A 16,209-nucleotide genomic window follows, 5' to 3' on the forward strand; every position below is an offset into this window, starting at 1 on the left:
TCATCACAGGCCTTTCCTGGCGCCAGTCGCACCTCTCCAAGCACAATGTGAGAGCGCCTCTTCAGTTGACCAATGCGCCGCTCAACTACGGCTCGGGTTCATGAAAGTGAACAGAGTTCAGTTGATATTTTCACAACACAATGGTAGGCTATGTATGGGAAGTAGAGTAGCCTACAAATATACTACTGCAACACATTTGTTGTTCTCTACATGTGAAGTCCACACACATTAAGTGTATGCTGTCACTGTTACCTGTTGTGATTTAGCTGTGCCCCCTGGTCAGGACGGAGGTGAGAGCCATGGTCTACCAGGATAACCACTGTCCCCTAACAGATGTCTCAGGCCTCTCTCCGCCAGTGTCCTGCCATCATGTGTTGTGCCGGGCCATTTTGCAACAATGTCTACAATCCTATAATCTGCACTGAAAACAACTTGAACGTGTATGCTGTGGGTCCTCTTTCTATTAACAAAACGTCCTCGTCTTCCGACGGTGCAATAATTCGGATGTGGGCTCCATCGATTACTGAATAACCCCAGGGAAGCCTGCTATATCCATAATGCAGTTTTTGAGCCTGCGCGGTGGGAATGTCCAGTGGAAACTAAATGAACTGCGACACCATAAGAGGTTCTGGAAGTGCTGTAATTGTGTGTGTGTGTGTGTGTGTGTGATCACTGCTGACAGAAGGTTCTGACAGACCCAGATCTATGGCAAGCCGCTTGAGCTTAAATTGTACCCAGCGTTACTCGTCGTATTTTGCATTTTTACTAGTAAGAATTCAATTAGAGAGCTCTACAATTCAATTCTTACTAGTCATATGTCTCCATTGACTTCCATTCATTTTTAATTAGAGATCTCTAATTGAATTGTTACTAGAAAAAACTAATTAAAGATATGTATAATTGCAGAGCTCTGTAATTGAACTAAAGAGCTCTGCAATTGGAATTGTGAGTTATTACAGTTGTTATAATGTATGGCGTAATAGCACTTTTGGAAGTACTTTGACTCGGCGCAGTAAAAAGTCACGCCGGATCCTCTTCCTCTCACTTCAGAGGATCAGGCATGACTTTTTACTATACAGTATAGTTATCCTTTTTAACCCGCTTAGAAAAGCGCCACGTTTTATTTTACTCGTGTAACTGTTTTAAATAGGGAAAACGTTGATGTGTTTGGTCACTTCTAAATTCATTGCTGTTAGATACCATTGAATATACTGGGCTAAGCTAAGTGCTTTCAAAGTGTCGCCGCGCGCCAGAGCGATTGAGTGCACACACTGAGATGAGAGAGGTATGTATCAAGGGAATAACATAGTTTAATATGAAAAAGCGGTGGAGACTTTTTGATCGAACAAGTAATGCATTACAAGTCACATTCATTATGTAATCGCATTACTTTTTTTGATGTCAATGAAAATACATTCTAATAATACAAATACATGTATTTACAGTCAAAAAGAGTCACTGCAGATTATTTTTTTTCTAAAACAACAGTCACAGTATAAGTATGAACTGTAGCTGAAATATAGCCATTGATGCGTGAGGTCCACTATAGTGGACAGATGATTCATCAGAACTTTCTCCCAATCTAACATCAAATTTTCCAAGTTTTAACTGTGATAGGACTCAGTAGATATTGCTTGATTACAATATATTTCTATATATCTATCCTCTGTTTTAATTGTAATACATAGGCAAATATTATAATGATTAAATTCAAGGGACAAAAAGACTCAACACAATGGAAATTCAGCTCATTTATTGCCAGCTTGACAAAGTACAAAAGTAAATAATCTCCAACTGTGTAACTGAGTTCTGCCATGTGACGTCAAACAGCTCACCTGACGCCTACAGCAATGCTAACAACTCAATCGGTCCGATTCGCTTCTGCACACACGTGTGAAGAACATGGCAGCACAATCACACACACACACACACTCAATCTCACACACTCAGCGAACAGCATATCCGTATACGAGCGCTGTGATAATGACACCTGAGAGGCGGAAGGAAGGCTTTGGCGTCGACTCTTATTTACACACAACACTAAAACATTCAGCTCGTGTCGACATTCACAATACATTCTCAGAGTGATCACAGCATCTGTGCACTGAAGCGCAGGAGAACTCTCACACACACACTCACTCACTAGTATAAGCGTGTTCAGGAGTGTGTGTCTACAGCATGTGGTCCAGTGCACACGTCCAGGTCCAGCTGAAGACCGGACTCATAACCATGAGAGTAAAAGCACACAGCGCAGTCTCAGCGGCCTGGGGGTCAGAGGTCAGGGGTCAGGGGTCAGAGGGGTCAGTGTGATTATGTTCCTAAAAGCAAACAGCATCGGTAAAACTCTTTAAAATCACGCTTTCCTCAGCGAGTCACAGTCTGTGAGCTATCGTCTACGCTCGGCATCTGATATGTGTGTGTTTGTGGTGTGTGAGGCACTGTGATGATGTTTCCCCTCATGCCGCAGTGCGTGAGTGTGTGAGGCGGCTGGTCTGCAGTCACACACACACACACACTTCGGTCTCACTGCAGGTCCTCCGCGTAATTGGCAGGATAGAGTCCAACGGTGCCGTCGCTCAGACGTCCTTTACACCAGCCCTGCTCGTCCTCCTCACCGATCTTAGTGAACTCCTCTCCTGCACACACACACACACACACACACACACAGGTTAGTTTTGCTATACTCAAACCATTTTGCAACCATTTTTTTCCTGCCTGTACGACCAACATTTGATATAGTTGCCCAGCATTAAATGGCAAACGTAATGCGGGACGAAACTGCGCTGCTCATTTGTGCTTCAGGGACCGGTTATCAGTTCAGACCAGTAATAGAGAGCGCAGCGACACTGTTACTACACAGCGCTGGAGATCCAGAGAGGAAATACACAAGACCCAGAGGAAGCATTCAGCACTCACTGGAACTGGGGTATTGTGACGGAAATAGTCAAACGCTTACAAGCACTGCACATCTTTATCCAGCACTTCAAAACTATAATATCATATTTAACTGTTATTTTTAATGTGATGACCAAAACATTCTTTGTTCATCCTTCAAAGATTGTCCCCATTTATAAAACTAAAAGTTTCAAGATTGAGAAAAACTCACACTTATTTAAAATAAAACAATATTAAATTACCTTTGTGACCAGTAGGTGGCAGCAGAGGACGCTTATTAGCTATTTTCACTCCCTAATATCTATTTTTTCACTCGTTTTTGCTTTTGCATTAATATTAAGATGTTATGAATGATAATAATTAAAGTTATTCAGCTCAGTGCTTTACCACAGCGGTTTTCAAACCCTGGGTCGCCAGGATGATTTAAGGAAAATATAATTAAATTAAAAAACAAAATTTGTTTTCATTAAATCATAGTCTATAGGCTTATATAAAAGAAACACGCGAAATATGGCTATTTAAACAATTAATAGATTAATAAAACGAAAGAAAAAACTGACAAACAAGTTGACGGAAAGGAAACCGAGATGGCAGTTTGTTTGTTTTCATTACTTTACAAAAGCACAATGTTGTGTTTTATTGTGAGTGTACACATATATAAATAAATACTTTGCAGTTTCGAATGTGATGTTATATGGTTATATACGCTATCGTTATATGACCCCGCTCTTATTCATGCAAATGCTTTTAAACCATTCATGCGCGACAAGACAAGAGAACGCGCTGTCAGTGAATGTCCTCCTGTCTCACACACACACACCGATAGACGCGCGCCAGTATCGCACAGACAGTATCAAGCTCTCTTTCGCGCTAGAACGAACAACACACATGTATGCCAAAATGTCCGTTTTGTCGAGTATCCTCACAAGAACTCTTAAATTAGTTAAATAAAATCTTAAATGAAAGTAAAGAGTAGTGAGTAAATCGCGAATATGGGAAAAAATGTATTCGAATGAGAGAGTTACGTGAGCCCAACGTCGCTTACTTTCACTTTCGCTTTAAATTATTTAGTTTTGGCTTGTTTATAGATATTTTTATTTTTTATTTTTGCAAGTGCATCATCAAAAGCGGTTGTTAACAAAAGTGCTGAGCTGAATTTCTGTGCCAGCTGTGCACAACAGAGCACTTTTAAATGAGAATAAAGTCTAATTTCTCTGTCTTACCCCTTCCCCTCGGTTTTGCGCGTTCATGTGAGGGGAAGTGGTGTCCCAATTCTCATTTTGATTAAGGGCTAGGGCCAAGGCGTAGGGCTACATAGCCCTCTCGAAATGAAGTCTGCGGAGGACCACACTTGAAAGAGAGGGGTAGGAATTTCTCAGAAGTCGTACAAATGTAAGTATTTTCAGCAGTTTAATGACACTTTCAGTGTTTTATTATACTTTTAATAAAATGGGGGGGAAGACGCAGACAAAGGGGTAGGGGAAGGGGTAAGACAGAGAAATGAGATTGGCCCTAAGAATAGGCCTATATAGGCCTATGGGTCGCATCAAAAAAAAAAAAAAAAAAAAAAGGGTCGCTCTTGAAAAAGTTTGAAAACCATATATTTCACACATATTTTGTTTCTGTGTTGATTCTACATAATGTCGATACAATGCAATATATTTTCTCTGGCTCTTGTTTTAAATGATTTTGCTCCGTTATTATGCTAGTTGTCGTCATCGGTTTACGTTGTAGGCTACAAGCAGAATGTGGCGGTTGGTCGGTGTGTTATTAGCCCCGCCCCTCCTCCACTGTGATTGGACGGTTGGGTAAAAAGTGACAGTGATGAGCGCTGCGTTTTACTCAAAGTTGAACTCTTGGCGACCAGTAAAAAACGCCGAACGCTCAGCGCTTCAGCTTGAAGAAAACGCTCAGCGCCTCGTTACGCTCATGGCGTTAAAAACGCGGCCCTCCCATTGAAAACAATTTAAAAAATACGCCAGCCGTGTGAAAAAGCGCTTTGGTGGACACACGGCCTATTAGTCTATTTATTACACGGCTCTGTTGAATACTTGATTCTGATTGGTCAATCGCGCCATCCAATGGTATATTATTCCCAGATAACAACCGCTGAACACAGAAACACAAGCTCTTCCGGGTCACTGAAGTCAGCAGCGCTAACACTCGCTGATCCTGATCCCCGTCGGGTTTATTCTGAGATAACAACCGGCCGGATGTACATTATCCCGGTTATTGCCAGGTACAGTCAGTGATGCAGTTATGTTGGGGGTAAATGTGAATAACAGGTGCATTTAAGGTGAGTCCCTACATCGTGCCTAATAAAGTTAGATGCTACAGCGCTCCTACTCGTACAGCACGCGCAAACACACTCACTCACTCACACACACACACACACCTGCTTTGAAGCTGAGCTCGTCCTGCTCCTGGCCCTCGTACTCGTACAGCGCGCGCACACACACCGACACCACTGGAGAAGGAGGCTCGTCCTCGAACGGGTTCCCGTTAGCGTTAGCGGAGGCGAAGGGATTCCCTGCCTCCTCATCCGAGCCCTCGGCCACCGGCGTCTTCTCCACCGCACCAGCGCTGAGGAGAAACACACACACGCACGTGTCAGACACTCGCGACACAGAGCAGGAAGAGTGAGAGGAAAGGACACGCATGACGTGAGTGTGTGCGAGAGAGTGTGAGAGTGAGTGAGTGAGTGAGTGAGTGTGTGTGCTGGTGTTTTCAGTGAATTTCAGGCATGCAGACACACACACACACACACACACACACACACAGAGCTGCTACGAGCACAAGCAGAGGCCGGAGGAGGAGAAACACAGAAACACAGACACAGAGAGAGAGGAGATGAGATCATCTGTGTGTGTCACCAACGTTTGCTGGACCGTCATCACTTCCTGTGGTGTGACAGTGTTCACCGTGCTGCTCTCGGGCTCCGCCGGCTCTTCCTCTTCCTCGTCATCCTCGTCCTCGAATGGGTTCAGGCACACGGGCTCTGAGCTACTGGCTACGGTCACGCTAACAACACAGAGACAGCGTTACACACACACACACACACAAACTCACAGACTGTGTGCTCAGCTAGTGCTAACAGACGCTCACAGCCTCAGGCAGGATCTGTAACACTACACACTGACAGAACCGGTTTCACATTTACATATTTACACACACACACACACACACACCCAGTGATGGAAGGCTCGTCTCGCACGGGTTCACACTCTGACATCTGATCATTCATAATTTGTAGATTAAAAGTCAAAATTATGTGACAATTAGTATCTTGTGTTTTTAACTTTCTCATAATTATGACAGTATGACATTTTTAATGTGTGTAATTTTGAATGTTTAAGTGATAGTTGTGATTATCAGATTAAGGCAGAGATGGGCGTCACTTCTACTGCGAAAGGAAATGGACAAAGAGACAGAAATCTCTCAGGTCATCATCATCATCATCATCATCATCATCATCATCATCATCATCCATGTGCTCAAAACTAAACCACAGACACATCTCGGGTTATTATAATCACACAGTTATGATAGTCTGATTATAGCGTATATTAGAGACTATGGATTTGACTGTGATCGGTTTTCTGCTCACGACACACACACACACACACACACACACACACACACACACACACAGCTGGTTTGAAGCTATGCTCACTCACACACATTCTTATACATCTGTCTTTATGAGGACATTCATTGACACAATGCAATCTCTAGCCGCTTACCCTAACCTTACCCATCACAACTAAGAGCCTAACCCGACCCCTGACCCTAAACCGACCCTTGACCTCATTATAACCTGATCCCTAAAACCAAGTCTTGACCCTCAAACAGGCCTTTAAAGGCTCTCAGAGAGTGAGGACCGGCCAACATGTCCTCGCTTTACTCTCTTTATCCTCACTCCAATGGTCTAACACTCAAACTGGTCCTCACAAAGATAGTTGTACAAGTACACACACACACACACACACACACACACACACACACACACACACACACACCTGCTGCTGCTGCTGGTTTTGGAGGCTGTGGTCTCTGTGGTGTGACTGATTCCTGTGAGAGTGACTCCATCAGTGGGTTTCCTCTTAGTTTCCCGTCGGGTGAGTGTCCGGTTCAGGTCCATGGAAAACTCCTGCAACACACACACACACACACACGCGTCCGTATCACAGAAGCCGTCCGGACAACACTTCTGAAGTCATGTGACGCCGTGTGTGACCAACAGACGTTTCGCGCTGGAAATATCTCCCTCCAACAAACGTGATAATGATGACTGAATATCTAATGACTGAATGTCTGCTAAATTATTAATCACATGTTTTAAACTTTCCTCCAAATTTGTTTTCTTATAATGATATTTCGACTTCTTTCATAGTGACTCAGTATCTTATAATCATGACTTTGAACCACATGATTTTGACTTAATATCTCACGACTTTGACGTTTTCATCTCATAATTATGACTAAATATCTAATATCTAAATGTCTGCTAAATTATTAAATCTCATATTTAAGACTTTTCCCTCATTATATGACTCAGATCCATATAAGGCCTTCACAGTTATCTTTCTAAACGTGCCGTATACCGGACTTCAACAGTGATTCCCGTCCCCCAAACAGAATCTCCCAGAGGCCTCAGTGAGTTCAGACCGACTGCACTGGTGTGATGAAGTGCTCTGAGGAGGTCTTGAAGGACACACTCATCCCCCTAGCTGTAGATACATCAGATCCACTATAACTCGCACATCAGGCGGGGGCAAGAGTGCTGAGGATGCACAGCTCTTCCTTCCTGACAGGGAGTACAGCCATCTTGAGGAACCGCACCACATGCAGGACTTTAGCTCAGGCTTTAACTAAATGCAGCCTCACATCCTAACTGAACGATGAGTTTCAATTTAAGTTACCCGAGCAGATCTTCAGCAAACAGAAGGCAGCAGGTCTATGTGAATGGAGACATGTCCTCTGTCTCTGTATCAAACACAGGCTCTCGCCCCCGCTCTTTATATCACACACTGACTGACACTGCAGCTCGTCTCGGGAGAACAGCCACTTGGTGAAGTTTCAGACGACTCAGCCCTTCCTTCTCTAGGGCAACCAATCCGATCACAACAGTGCCCTTACGCAATACCTGACGACAGCTTCCTTGATTTAAATGTGTCTAAAGCTAAAGAATTAATCATAGACTTCAGGAAGCGCAGTGACGAACCAAAACCGAGTGTAATACACAATGAAAGTGTTCAAATAGCCCAAGTTCAGAGATCTCTGTTCTCGCTGGAAGACACGAGATCTCCAGACAGCAGACAGAATACCGTGCCAAGATCATGTACTCAGTAATGGGCTGTTATGATGCAGTCAGGGCGGCGGTGTAGTGTGTGTGCCAGTGCGGAGGAAAACTGACCGCTGTGCCGACTCACTCATTCCCTCTGCTGAAGGACTGCTAAATCAACAACATATAAGACTGTTAAATGAAAACACACAACTACAACACAACTGGTTCTAGCACTCCGCTGCTCTCTTCCGTCACTGGCAGGTGAATGTGTGTGTGTGTGTAATGACTGGGTCATGTGTGGACGTTATGGGAGAGAGAGAGAAGCATCTGCACACAGGGGGATGTATGACTGCTGCATTTATTGTTAATTTTATTTGTATTTATTTGACATTACATAATATACATTGTGCGCTAATGCACTTTCTAACGTTACCCCTAATGGATGGGTTGGCTGTAAAACTGAACTGCCCCCTTGGGGACTAATAAAGTTATCTGAATCTGAATAGATTCATTCTTATGAGTTGATCTTGTCTCATTATTATGACTTAGTTTCTTATGATTTAAAGTTTCAATCTCAATGTCTCGGTATCTCATGATTCTGACGTAATATCTCATGACTTTGAAGTTTTTATCTCATATCTCATTATGTCTTAAAGGGATGGTTCAGAGTAAAATCACCCTAGGGGCAATAGTATAGGTCATAAGCCCCGCCTCCCCGTGTTGTTCAACGGGACGTGTAGTCATTTACTGTAGTTTTTATCACGCTGATGTAAGTTCAAGTGCTGTTTCAAAAATAAGTTGGTTTTTAGTCAGTTATTCGATGCTATAAAAACGGTGGTGTGACGTCATGATTGACAGCTGTGATTGACAGGTTCTCTGAGCGAAGTAGTCACTGAAGCACCAACGGACATTTTTTCGGGATCTTTGGAGATTGGAGCTTTAAATTTAATATCTAAATTTCTATAATTAATTATTTCACACCGAGAGTGAGGGCGGGGCCTTGATTTCGCGGCTTTACTTCCTGCTCACGACTGCGCAGGTCTGGTCCCGAGATCGCTACTGCGCAGACTCAAGCCCCAAGATGTCAGCGCCATATCGGGACACTGGCGGCTTCACTTCTCACCAATGGAAGAGAGCGGAGGGGCGTCGTCCAGATTATTTTTTACAGTCTATAGCCTGCACTAAGCAGCAACCTCTGGCTGAATAAGCTCTAACTTTAATAATGTTCGACCAATGGAGAAAAGGCTTCTGGGGGGTGTTTGACTCGAGGTCATGGTGTAAAGGACCCTAGGGTGAATTTACTCCGAACCGTCCCTTTAAGTATCTTAAGATTAAGTATCTTAACATTTCAACTTCACAATGATATTTCGACTTCTTTCATAGTGACTCTGTGTCTCATAATCATGACTTGTGATCTCCTGACCGGCACTGAAACTCTCTCCCTCCAGCGGCGCTGTCATAGCTCCTCTGTGCTCGTGTTTTCACAGACTCTCAGTGTGAATATCATGTAATATTTCTGCCAGTTCCTCAGGTACGGTGTCGCATGACTTTAGGACAGTACGGCGTCACATGATCTGTCACATGACCTGCTGTTATGACACAGTTATCGTGTAATTGTTGGCGTCCGATGGCCCTGTTCTATTTCACTTTCATGAATGTCTCTCGTTGTGTGTGTGTGTGTGTGTGTGTGTGTGTGTGTGTACCTCGAACTGAGGCCAGCTCATGGGCATGCCGGGCCCGTGGTTGGAGCGGAACCAGCGGAGGTCCTCCTGCGTGTCGGCGGCCTGGATGGTGTCCTCCAGTGTGTGATACACAGTCGTGTACCTGAAGGACAGAGACGTTAACCACGTCAGACACTGAGGGACTGAGCAGTAGTTGGCTAAGGCACGTGGGGTGCGCCGTGAGGTTCTCACTTGTGATTGGCCGAGAGGTCGAGGTGCTGCTTGACGCCCAGCAGGAGCTCCTTGAAGAAGCCCAGCCTGTTGTCCTCGAACTGCTGCCACTGCTCGAACACCTGCTCCATGTTCTCCATGTACTGCGGCGTCACCTTCTCCAGCTCCACCAGAGACTTCTCGTAGCGCTCCTGAGCCTGAGGCACACACACACACACACACGAGAGATCAGAGCTGCAGCGGATCACACAACTCACCGTTCACATCACTTACGCTTTATTCCGTAAATGCAATTTTTCATACAAGTGACCCGTCAGTAATAAAATAAGAACAAATACACAAATTACAAGCAGAGATGAATACTAAATAACAAAGTTACAAAGTTTAGGTACAGAAATTAATAACGCCTAAATGTAAAATAACACCATTTGTTCACTGTAAAAATTAAATATTGTTTCATCTTTGTTAAAGCTGTATTTGTTGTTTTATCAACATTAATGAGACAGACAACTGTCACTTTAAGACAGAATAAACCCTCTCTCTCACTCTGCATGTGTGTGTGTTAAAGCATAGATAACGCACGAGTCCGATTTTCATTTCTTCTTCCACGTTTAAAATTGTTTGAATGTGTAAATTGGCAAGACAAAACATGTCCAGATGATAAACTTTCCCTCTATGATGGTTAAACTTAGCAGTTAATCCGATCCGTTGCACCCCTACAAGAGAAATACATAGTGTAACTTCCACGACTCAAACGTGAGTGGGCACAACTGCAGAACCACAGGAACACACACACACACATGCACAGGCCTCCTCCTTCAGCCAATCAGAGGCTGCCTCCTGGGACTGACCTTCTGCACCTCCTGCTGGCTCTTCTCCACCTTCTCCTGCAGCTTCTTCTGCACCTCCGGGTTGTTGTTCTCCAGTTTGCTGGCGTTCTCTCGGCTGGCGGCCGCTTTCTCGTCCTTGCAGGCGACGTGGTACGCCTTCTTCATCGCATCCACCTGTGCATCACCATCATCATCATCAGTGTTGGGGAACTCATCACAGGTGACTTGAGCAATCACTGCACTTCTGCAAGCTACTACTAAAGTAACGCATTACCTTTTCAATTTACAACAACATATCTAAGTCACTTTTTCACAGTTATTGACTGACAGCTCTCCTGTCCTCATGTTGAGAGAAGTGAAGTGATGAGGTGTGTGTGTGTGTGTGTGTGTGTGTGTGTGTGTGTGTGTGTGTGTGTGTGTGTGTGAGAACATGATGGTTTAGTTCTAGACTAAAAGTGAACATGCATTTACTCATCTCACTTGCAAAATTCAGTGTTTTTACTCAAAATGAATAAAAAAGGTGAAATGCAAACTCGGAATTTTACACAAAACTTTATAATTACCTATATTAAAATACACAAACATACTTTATGTATTTAATGTCGCTTTATTAACAAATGTCTAATAAGCAAACATTACTTTAGATTAGATTTAGAAATAAGAGTGTTGAACTTCCTTCTCCTGTCTCCTATTGTTCTTCAATCCAGAATAACAGCAGCTGGAAGGTTTGTTTGTACATCTACTCTACTCTACTCTACTCTACTCTACTCTACTCTACTCTACTCTACTCTACTCTACTCTACTCTACTCTACTCTACTCTACTCTACTCTACTCTACTCTACTCTACATCTACATCTACATCTACATCTACATCTACATCTACTCTACATCTACTCTACATCTACTCTACTCTACTCTACTCTACTCTACATCTACTCTACATCTACTCTACTCTACTCTACTCTACATCTACTCTACATCTACTCTACATCTACTCTACATCTACATCTACTCTACATCTACTCTACTCTACTCTACTCTACTCTACTCTACTCTACTCTACTCTACATCTACTCTACATCTACTCTACTCTACTCTACATCTACTCTACTCTACTCTACATCTACTCTACTCTACTCTACATCTACTCTACTCTACTCTACTCTACTCTACTCTACATCTACTCTACATCTACTCTACATCTACTCTACATCTACTCTACATCTACTCTACATCTACTCTACTCTACTCTACTCTACATCTACTCTACATCTACTCTACTCTACTCTACTCTACATCTACTCTACATCTACTCTACATCTACTCTACTCTACTCTACTCTACATCTACTCTACATCTACTCTACTCTACTCTACATCTACTCTACATCTACTCTACATCTACTCTACTCTACTCTACTCTACTCTACTCTACTCTACTCTACATCTACTCTACATCTACTCTACTCTACTCTACATCTACTCTACATCTACTCTACTCTACTCTACTCTACTCTACTCTACTCTACTCTACTCTACATCTACATCTACTCTACTCTACTCTACTCTACTCTACTCTACTCTACTCTACATCTACTCTACATCTACTCTACTCTACTCTACTCTACTCTACATCTACTCTACTCTACTCTACTCTACTCTACTCTACATCTACTCTACATCTACTCTACATCTACTCTACTCTACATCTACTCTACATCTACTCTACATCTACATCTACTCTACATCTACTCTACTGTACTCTACTGTACTCCACCTCTACTGTACTCCACCTCTACTGTACAGACGTAACTATGAATTTCCTTCAGTCTGAGGATTATTTATTTCACTTTTGGTGTGAAAGGGCCTTAACATTTCCCTAGAAATATAACTTTTCTGTTGTTATTAAAAACCAGCGAGCAGAAACCGCACGGATGGACGGCTTGCACATGTTTTTGGGACGCACCCTTCTTGCATACTTCACAGAGCAGATAAGATGCAAATGTAGTCCTCAGGAGCACAACCATGAGCAACTGCGATCACATGACTGCACTGGCAGCTGTACCGGCCTGACTCACGCTCTTGTTTGTTTTCATATGCGTTTTATATTTATATAGAGGGCTTAAGGTATCAGAAGTAGATTTATTTCATGGAATTTAATTATTTTTAAACAAAATCAGAATAAAACGATTATTTTACTATTTTTAAGGAATCAAAAAGAAGATTTTAAAGGAGTTTAAAGGTATAGCGGAGGATTTTTTACTCCCGGGTGGATCACCTATACTATTGGTCCTCCTAATTGTCAATCATTCTGGTGAATCAATCAAACTTTTCAAAAAGTGGACTCTTATCTAAAATTCGGAAAGATCCTCCGCTATACCTTTAAGATTGTTTTTTATGAAATCAGAAGTAGAATAATTTAAAATTAATTGTTAATGGACTCAAAAGTAGAATAATTTTCTACAAGTAATTGGAGGTGGAATTATTTCTGAGTAAACTTTTTTAAGGAACAGGAAGTGGACTGATTTCAGCCCAGCTGGTTTGGTGATGAATGGGTTTTAGTTAATTAGAAAGTAAATGGAAATAAATAAACAGATCTTCCTAAAATGATTCTGTACTGATCAAATGCAGCACAATCTAACAAATCGAGTGTAAGCTTTGTGGGTGTGCTGTGGTAGATTTACTAGAGAGCCTCGTGTGTGTGCAAACAGCAGGACACACCCATGCTGAAAAGAGGCTTTGTCATGACCTGAACGCCTGTGTGTGCTGCAGTCGGTGCGCCTGTACCTCCTTGAGCTTCTTGGCCCAGGGTTTCTGAGCCTTGCGAAAGCCGTCGTCTGCTTCTTTGGTCTCCTTGAAGCCGCCGATCATCTGCTTGTGGTAGGCGTCCTTCTGCCAGTTCTTGACCTTCTCGTAGTCCTCGGCCATCAGAGCCGCCTTCACCTCCATGTGCAGGTCGCTCACCTTCTCGGCCTCGGTCATGAGTGCGCACCAGGCCCGCTCCAGCGTCCCGTACTGGGGCCCTGCAGGACACAGCACAGTCTTACCCTGACTCTGGGTCACACACACAACTCAACAACAACAGCAGAAGCCGGTTTCTCAGGAGTGCCCCAGGGTTCGCTACTGGGCCCGCTGGTATTCCCGTGTTCTGCACCACACACACCACAGTAGACCGGCGGAGGGCGTCACGCTTACCTGGACACTTCAGGACTTTGACTGTTCAGCCCAATCTGGGGTGTGTTTCCCGTATAATCGCTGCTTCACTATCACAGTGCGATGCATCGTTGAAAAATCAACTAGCTAGTCACGACTGTTCCCTGAAACCATACTGTCGCAAATTAGTTGTTCAAACATGTTGGTTAATGATGTCGCGCAGGTGATGGAGTAATAACTACTTTTAATTAATCTGTTTGAGATCGAATTAACGCTAGATGTTTTGCTATGGACATCTGAGGACTATTTCTCATTTCTCTCAGTTATTTTGCTTTATTTCCAGATTCAGTCATAGGCTCGTTCTTACACACCAGAGCTCGTTCACACATGCGCACTCTTCAAAACCTGTGCTTTAAATCTCTTGACAAACTTAGAGACGTAAATGACATTTGTATGTATTCTAAATTAAAGACACAGGTTGTACTGAATGTCAGCTTGCTTATTTTGCTCAAGATCAGGATTTATTGAGTCCACATGTCATACACACGAGAAACTCTGCTTCTAACCACAGGTCGAGATCTGTCGCTCAAACACATAACTCTGCGATGCTGTTTGCGAGTGTCCGCAAACTACTGCTAATCTACTGAAGCACACACTCTGAGAGCATGTTTTGTGTTTCATCTGGTTTTTAATATTTATTAACACATCATCAAGTGGTCTATTTAAATGCCGATTTGAAATACATAACTATAAACGACTCCAATCGCAGGAAACATCTGAGGTACGAGCAGAAAAGTGCAGCGAAAGCCAGTGGACAAGGAAACACTGCTCATTTCCTCAGTATCACATTTAAATATGGCCTTTAGCTAAACAGAGATATGAAGCGTGTGCGCTATCAAAACCAGCAGCTTTCACAACACTGTGCGACGGGTGGACCAGAGCCGCGACCTGGAGACAGGAATGTTACCTACCCAAGATAACACACATTATCAGACAGCAGGATAACGGCACATGATAAATCCAAGATCCAAAGCCCTCTGGATGAACTTTACTTTCCTGAACACCTTCATCACCATCATCATTATTATTATTATTATTATTATCGACCAGGAACAACAGGGGCCGGTTTCACAAAGATAGACTTTGACTATGGCTTAGATATAGTAAATAGTCAGACTTCTAAATCAGACCGTTGCACAAAGCTCTGAACACTCTGACTATCTTAAGTAGGACTACACTGCAATGCATTCTGGGTAAAATAAGACACTTTTCAAAACAAAAAACATGGCGGATCGAGAAAGCGCATTCAACCGCTCAGTGCAGTTTACCCCAGCGGGAAATATGTGTTTGTTGGAGGAGTATAACAGTTACAAGGACATTTTACTTGGGAAATTTAGCGGAGAATGTAGTAACAAGAAGAAATGTTTAAATTATGAGCCGTTTTCCCTTTTCTTTTGTCTGTTTGTAATGTGACTGATTGTTACTGCTGGTTGCCAAGGTAACAGAGTCTTAGACCTAAGGTTAGCCTGGGGGTGAGAGGGGTCTAATGTTTTTGGTCTAAATTAAGCCAGTCTTTATTTCTGTGAAACAGTCTAACTTGCATTAGACTAGTCTATGAGCAAATATTAGACTTGTCTAACACTATAGACCAGTCTAAAACAGCTTTGTGAAACCGGCCACAGGTCTCGTTTACAAAGCCGTTCTGACACAAATCTTCTGATTCATCAAAATCCAAATTTTAGCATTTACCATAATAATATAACAAAATTAATTAGATAAATGTGAAATTAAACTTCATTGATGAACAAAAATGATTTAAATCAGCCAAAAGTCTACTTAACTTTTCACTGTCCTGATCAGTATTTGTCTGCAAGTGAAACATTTTAATTGGATAATTTCATTCGGCCAGTTTATCTCTTTTGCATTTATGAAAACGACTAACCTGAGAGTCTAACCATCACACGTCATTCCTGCACATATTATTCACATACACACACTTTTAATCGTGAATGAGACCACTCATGACTGGAATTCATTATCATACATTAAACAATCAAACCTGAGGTTTAGGAAAGATTTGTGTGAGAAATAAAATGCAAATATGATCAAGGATGAAGAAGGCTGCCAATAAAACAACATCGGCCGACTTCTG

At 42.7% G+C, this 16,209-nt stretch overlaps 1 protein-coding gene across 4 annotated transcripts in view; it reads right to left on the reverse strand.

Annotated features, from left to right (window-relative positions):
* Positions 1–1,738: 1,738 nt before the first annotated feature.
* pacsin2 (protein kinase C and casein kinase substrate in neurons 2) overlaps positions 1,739–16,209 on the reverse strand; it is a 28,015-nt gene continuing 13,544 nt past the window's right edge. The window contains exons 4-11 of one of the 4 annotated variants that reach the window (XM_081364071.1): positions 13,692–13,927; positions 10,926–11,078; positions 10,096–10,271; positions 9,886–10,006; positions 6,915–7,045; positions 5,773–5,916; positions 5,291–5,478; positions 1,739–2,636 (exon numbers count right to left, since the gene is read on the reverse strand). In XM_081364071.1, coding sequence (XP_081220197.1) covers positions 2,524–2,636; positions 5,291–5,478; positions 5,773–5,916; positions 6,915–7,045; positions 9,886–10,006; positions 10,096–10,271; positions 10,926–11,078; positions 13,692–13,927 — 1,262 coding nt within the window. In that variant the 3' untranslated portion in view covers positions 1,739–2,523. Of the gene's footprint in view, positions 2,637–5,290; positions 5,482–5,772; positions 5,917–6,900; positions 7,046–9,885; positions 10,007–10,095; positions 10,272–10,925; positions 11,079–13,691; positions 13,928–16,209 lie in introns of all 4 variants that reach the window. The other 3 variants (XM_081364070.1, XM_081364073.1, XM_081364072.1) reach the window with 3 other exon arrangements.

Source organism: Scardinius erythrophthalmus, assembly GCF_964197995.2.
Source record: "Scardinius erythrophthalmus genome assembly, chromosome: 4".
Taxonomy (NCBI): domain Eukaryota; kingdom Metazoa; phylum Chordata; class Actinopteri; order Cypriniformes; family Leuciscidae; genus Scardinius; species Scardinius erythrophthalmus.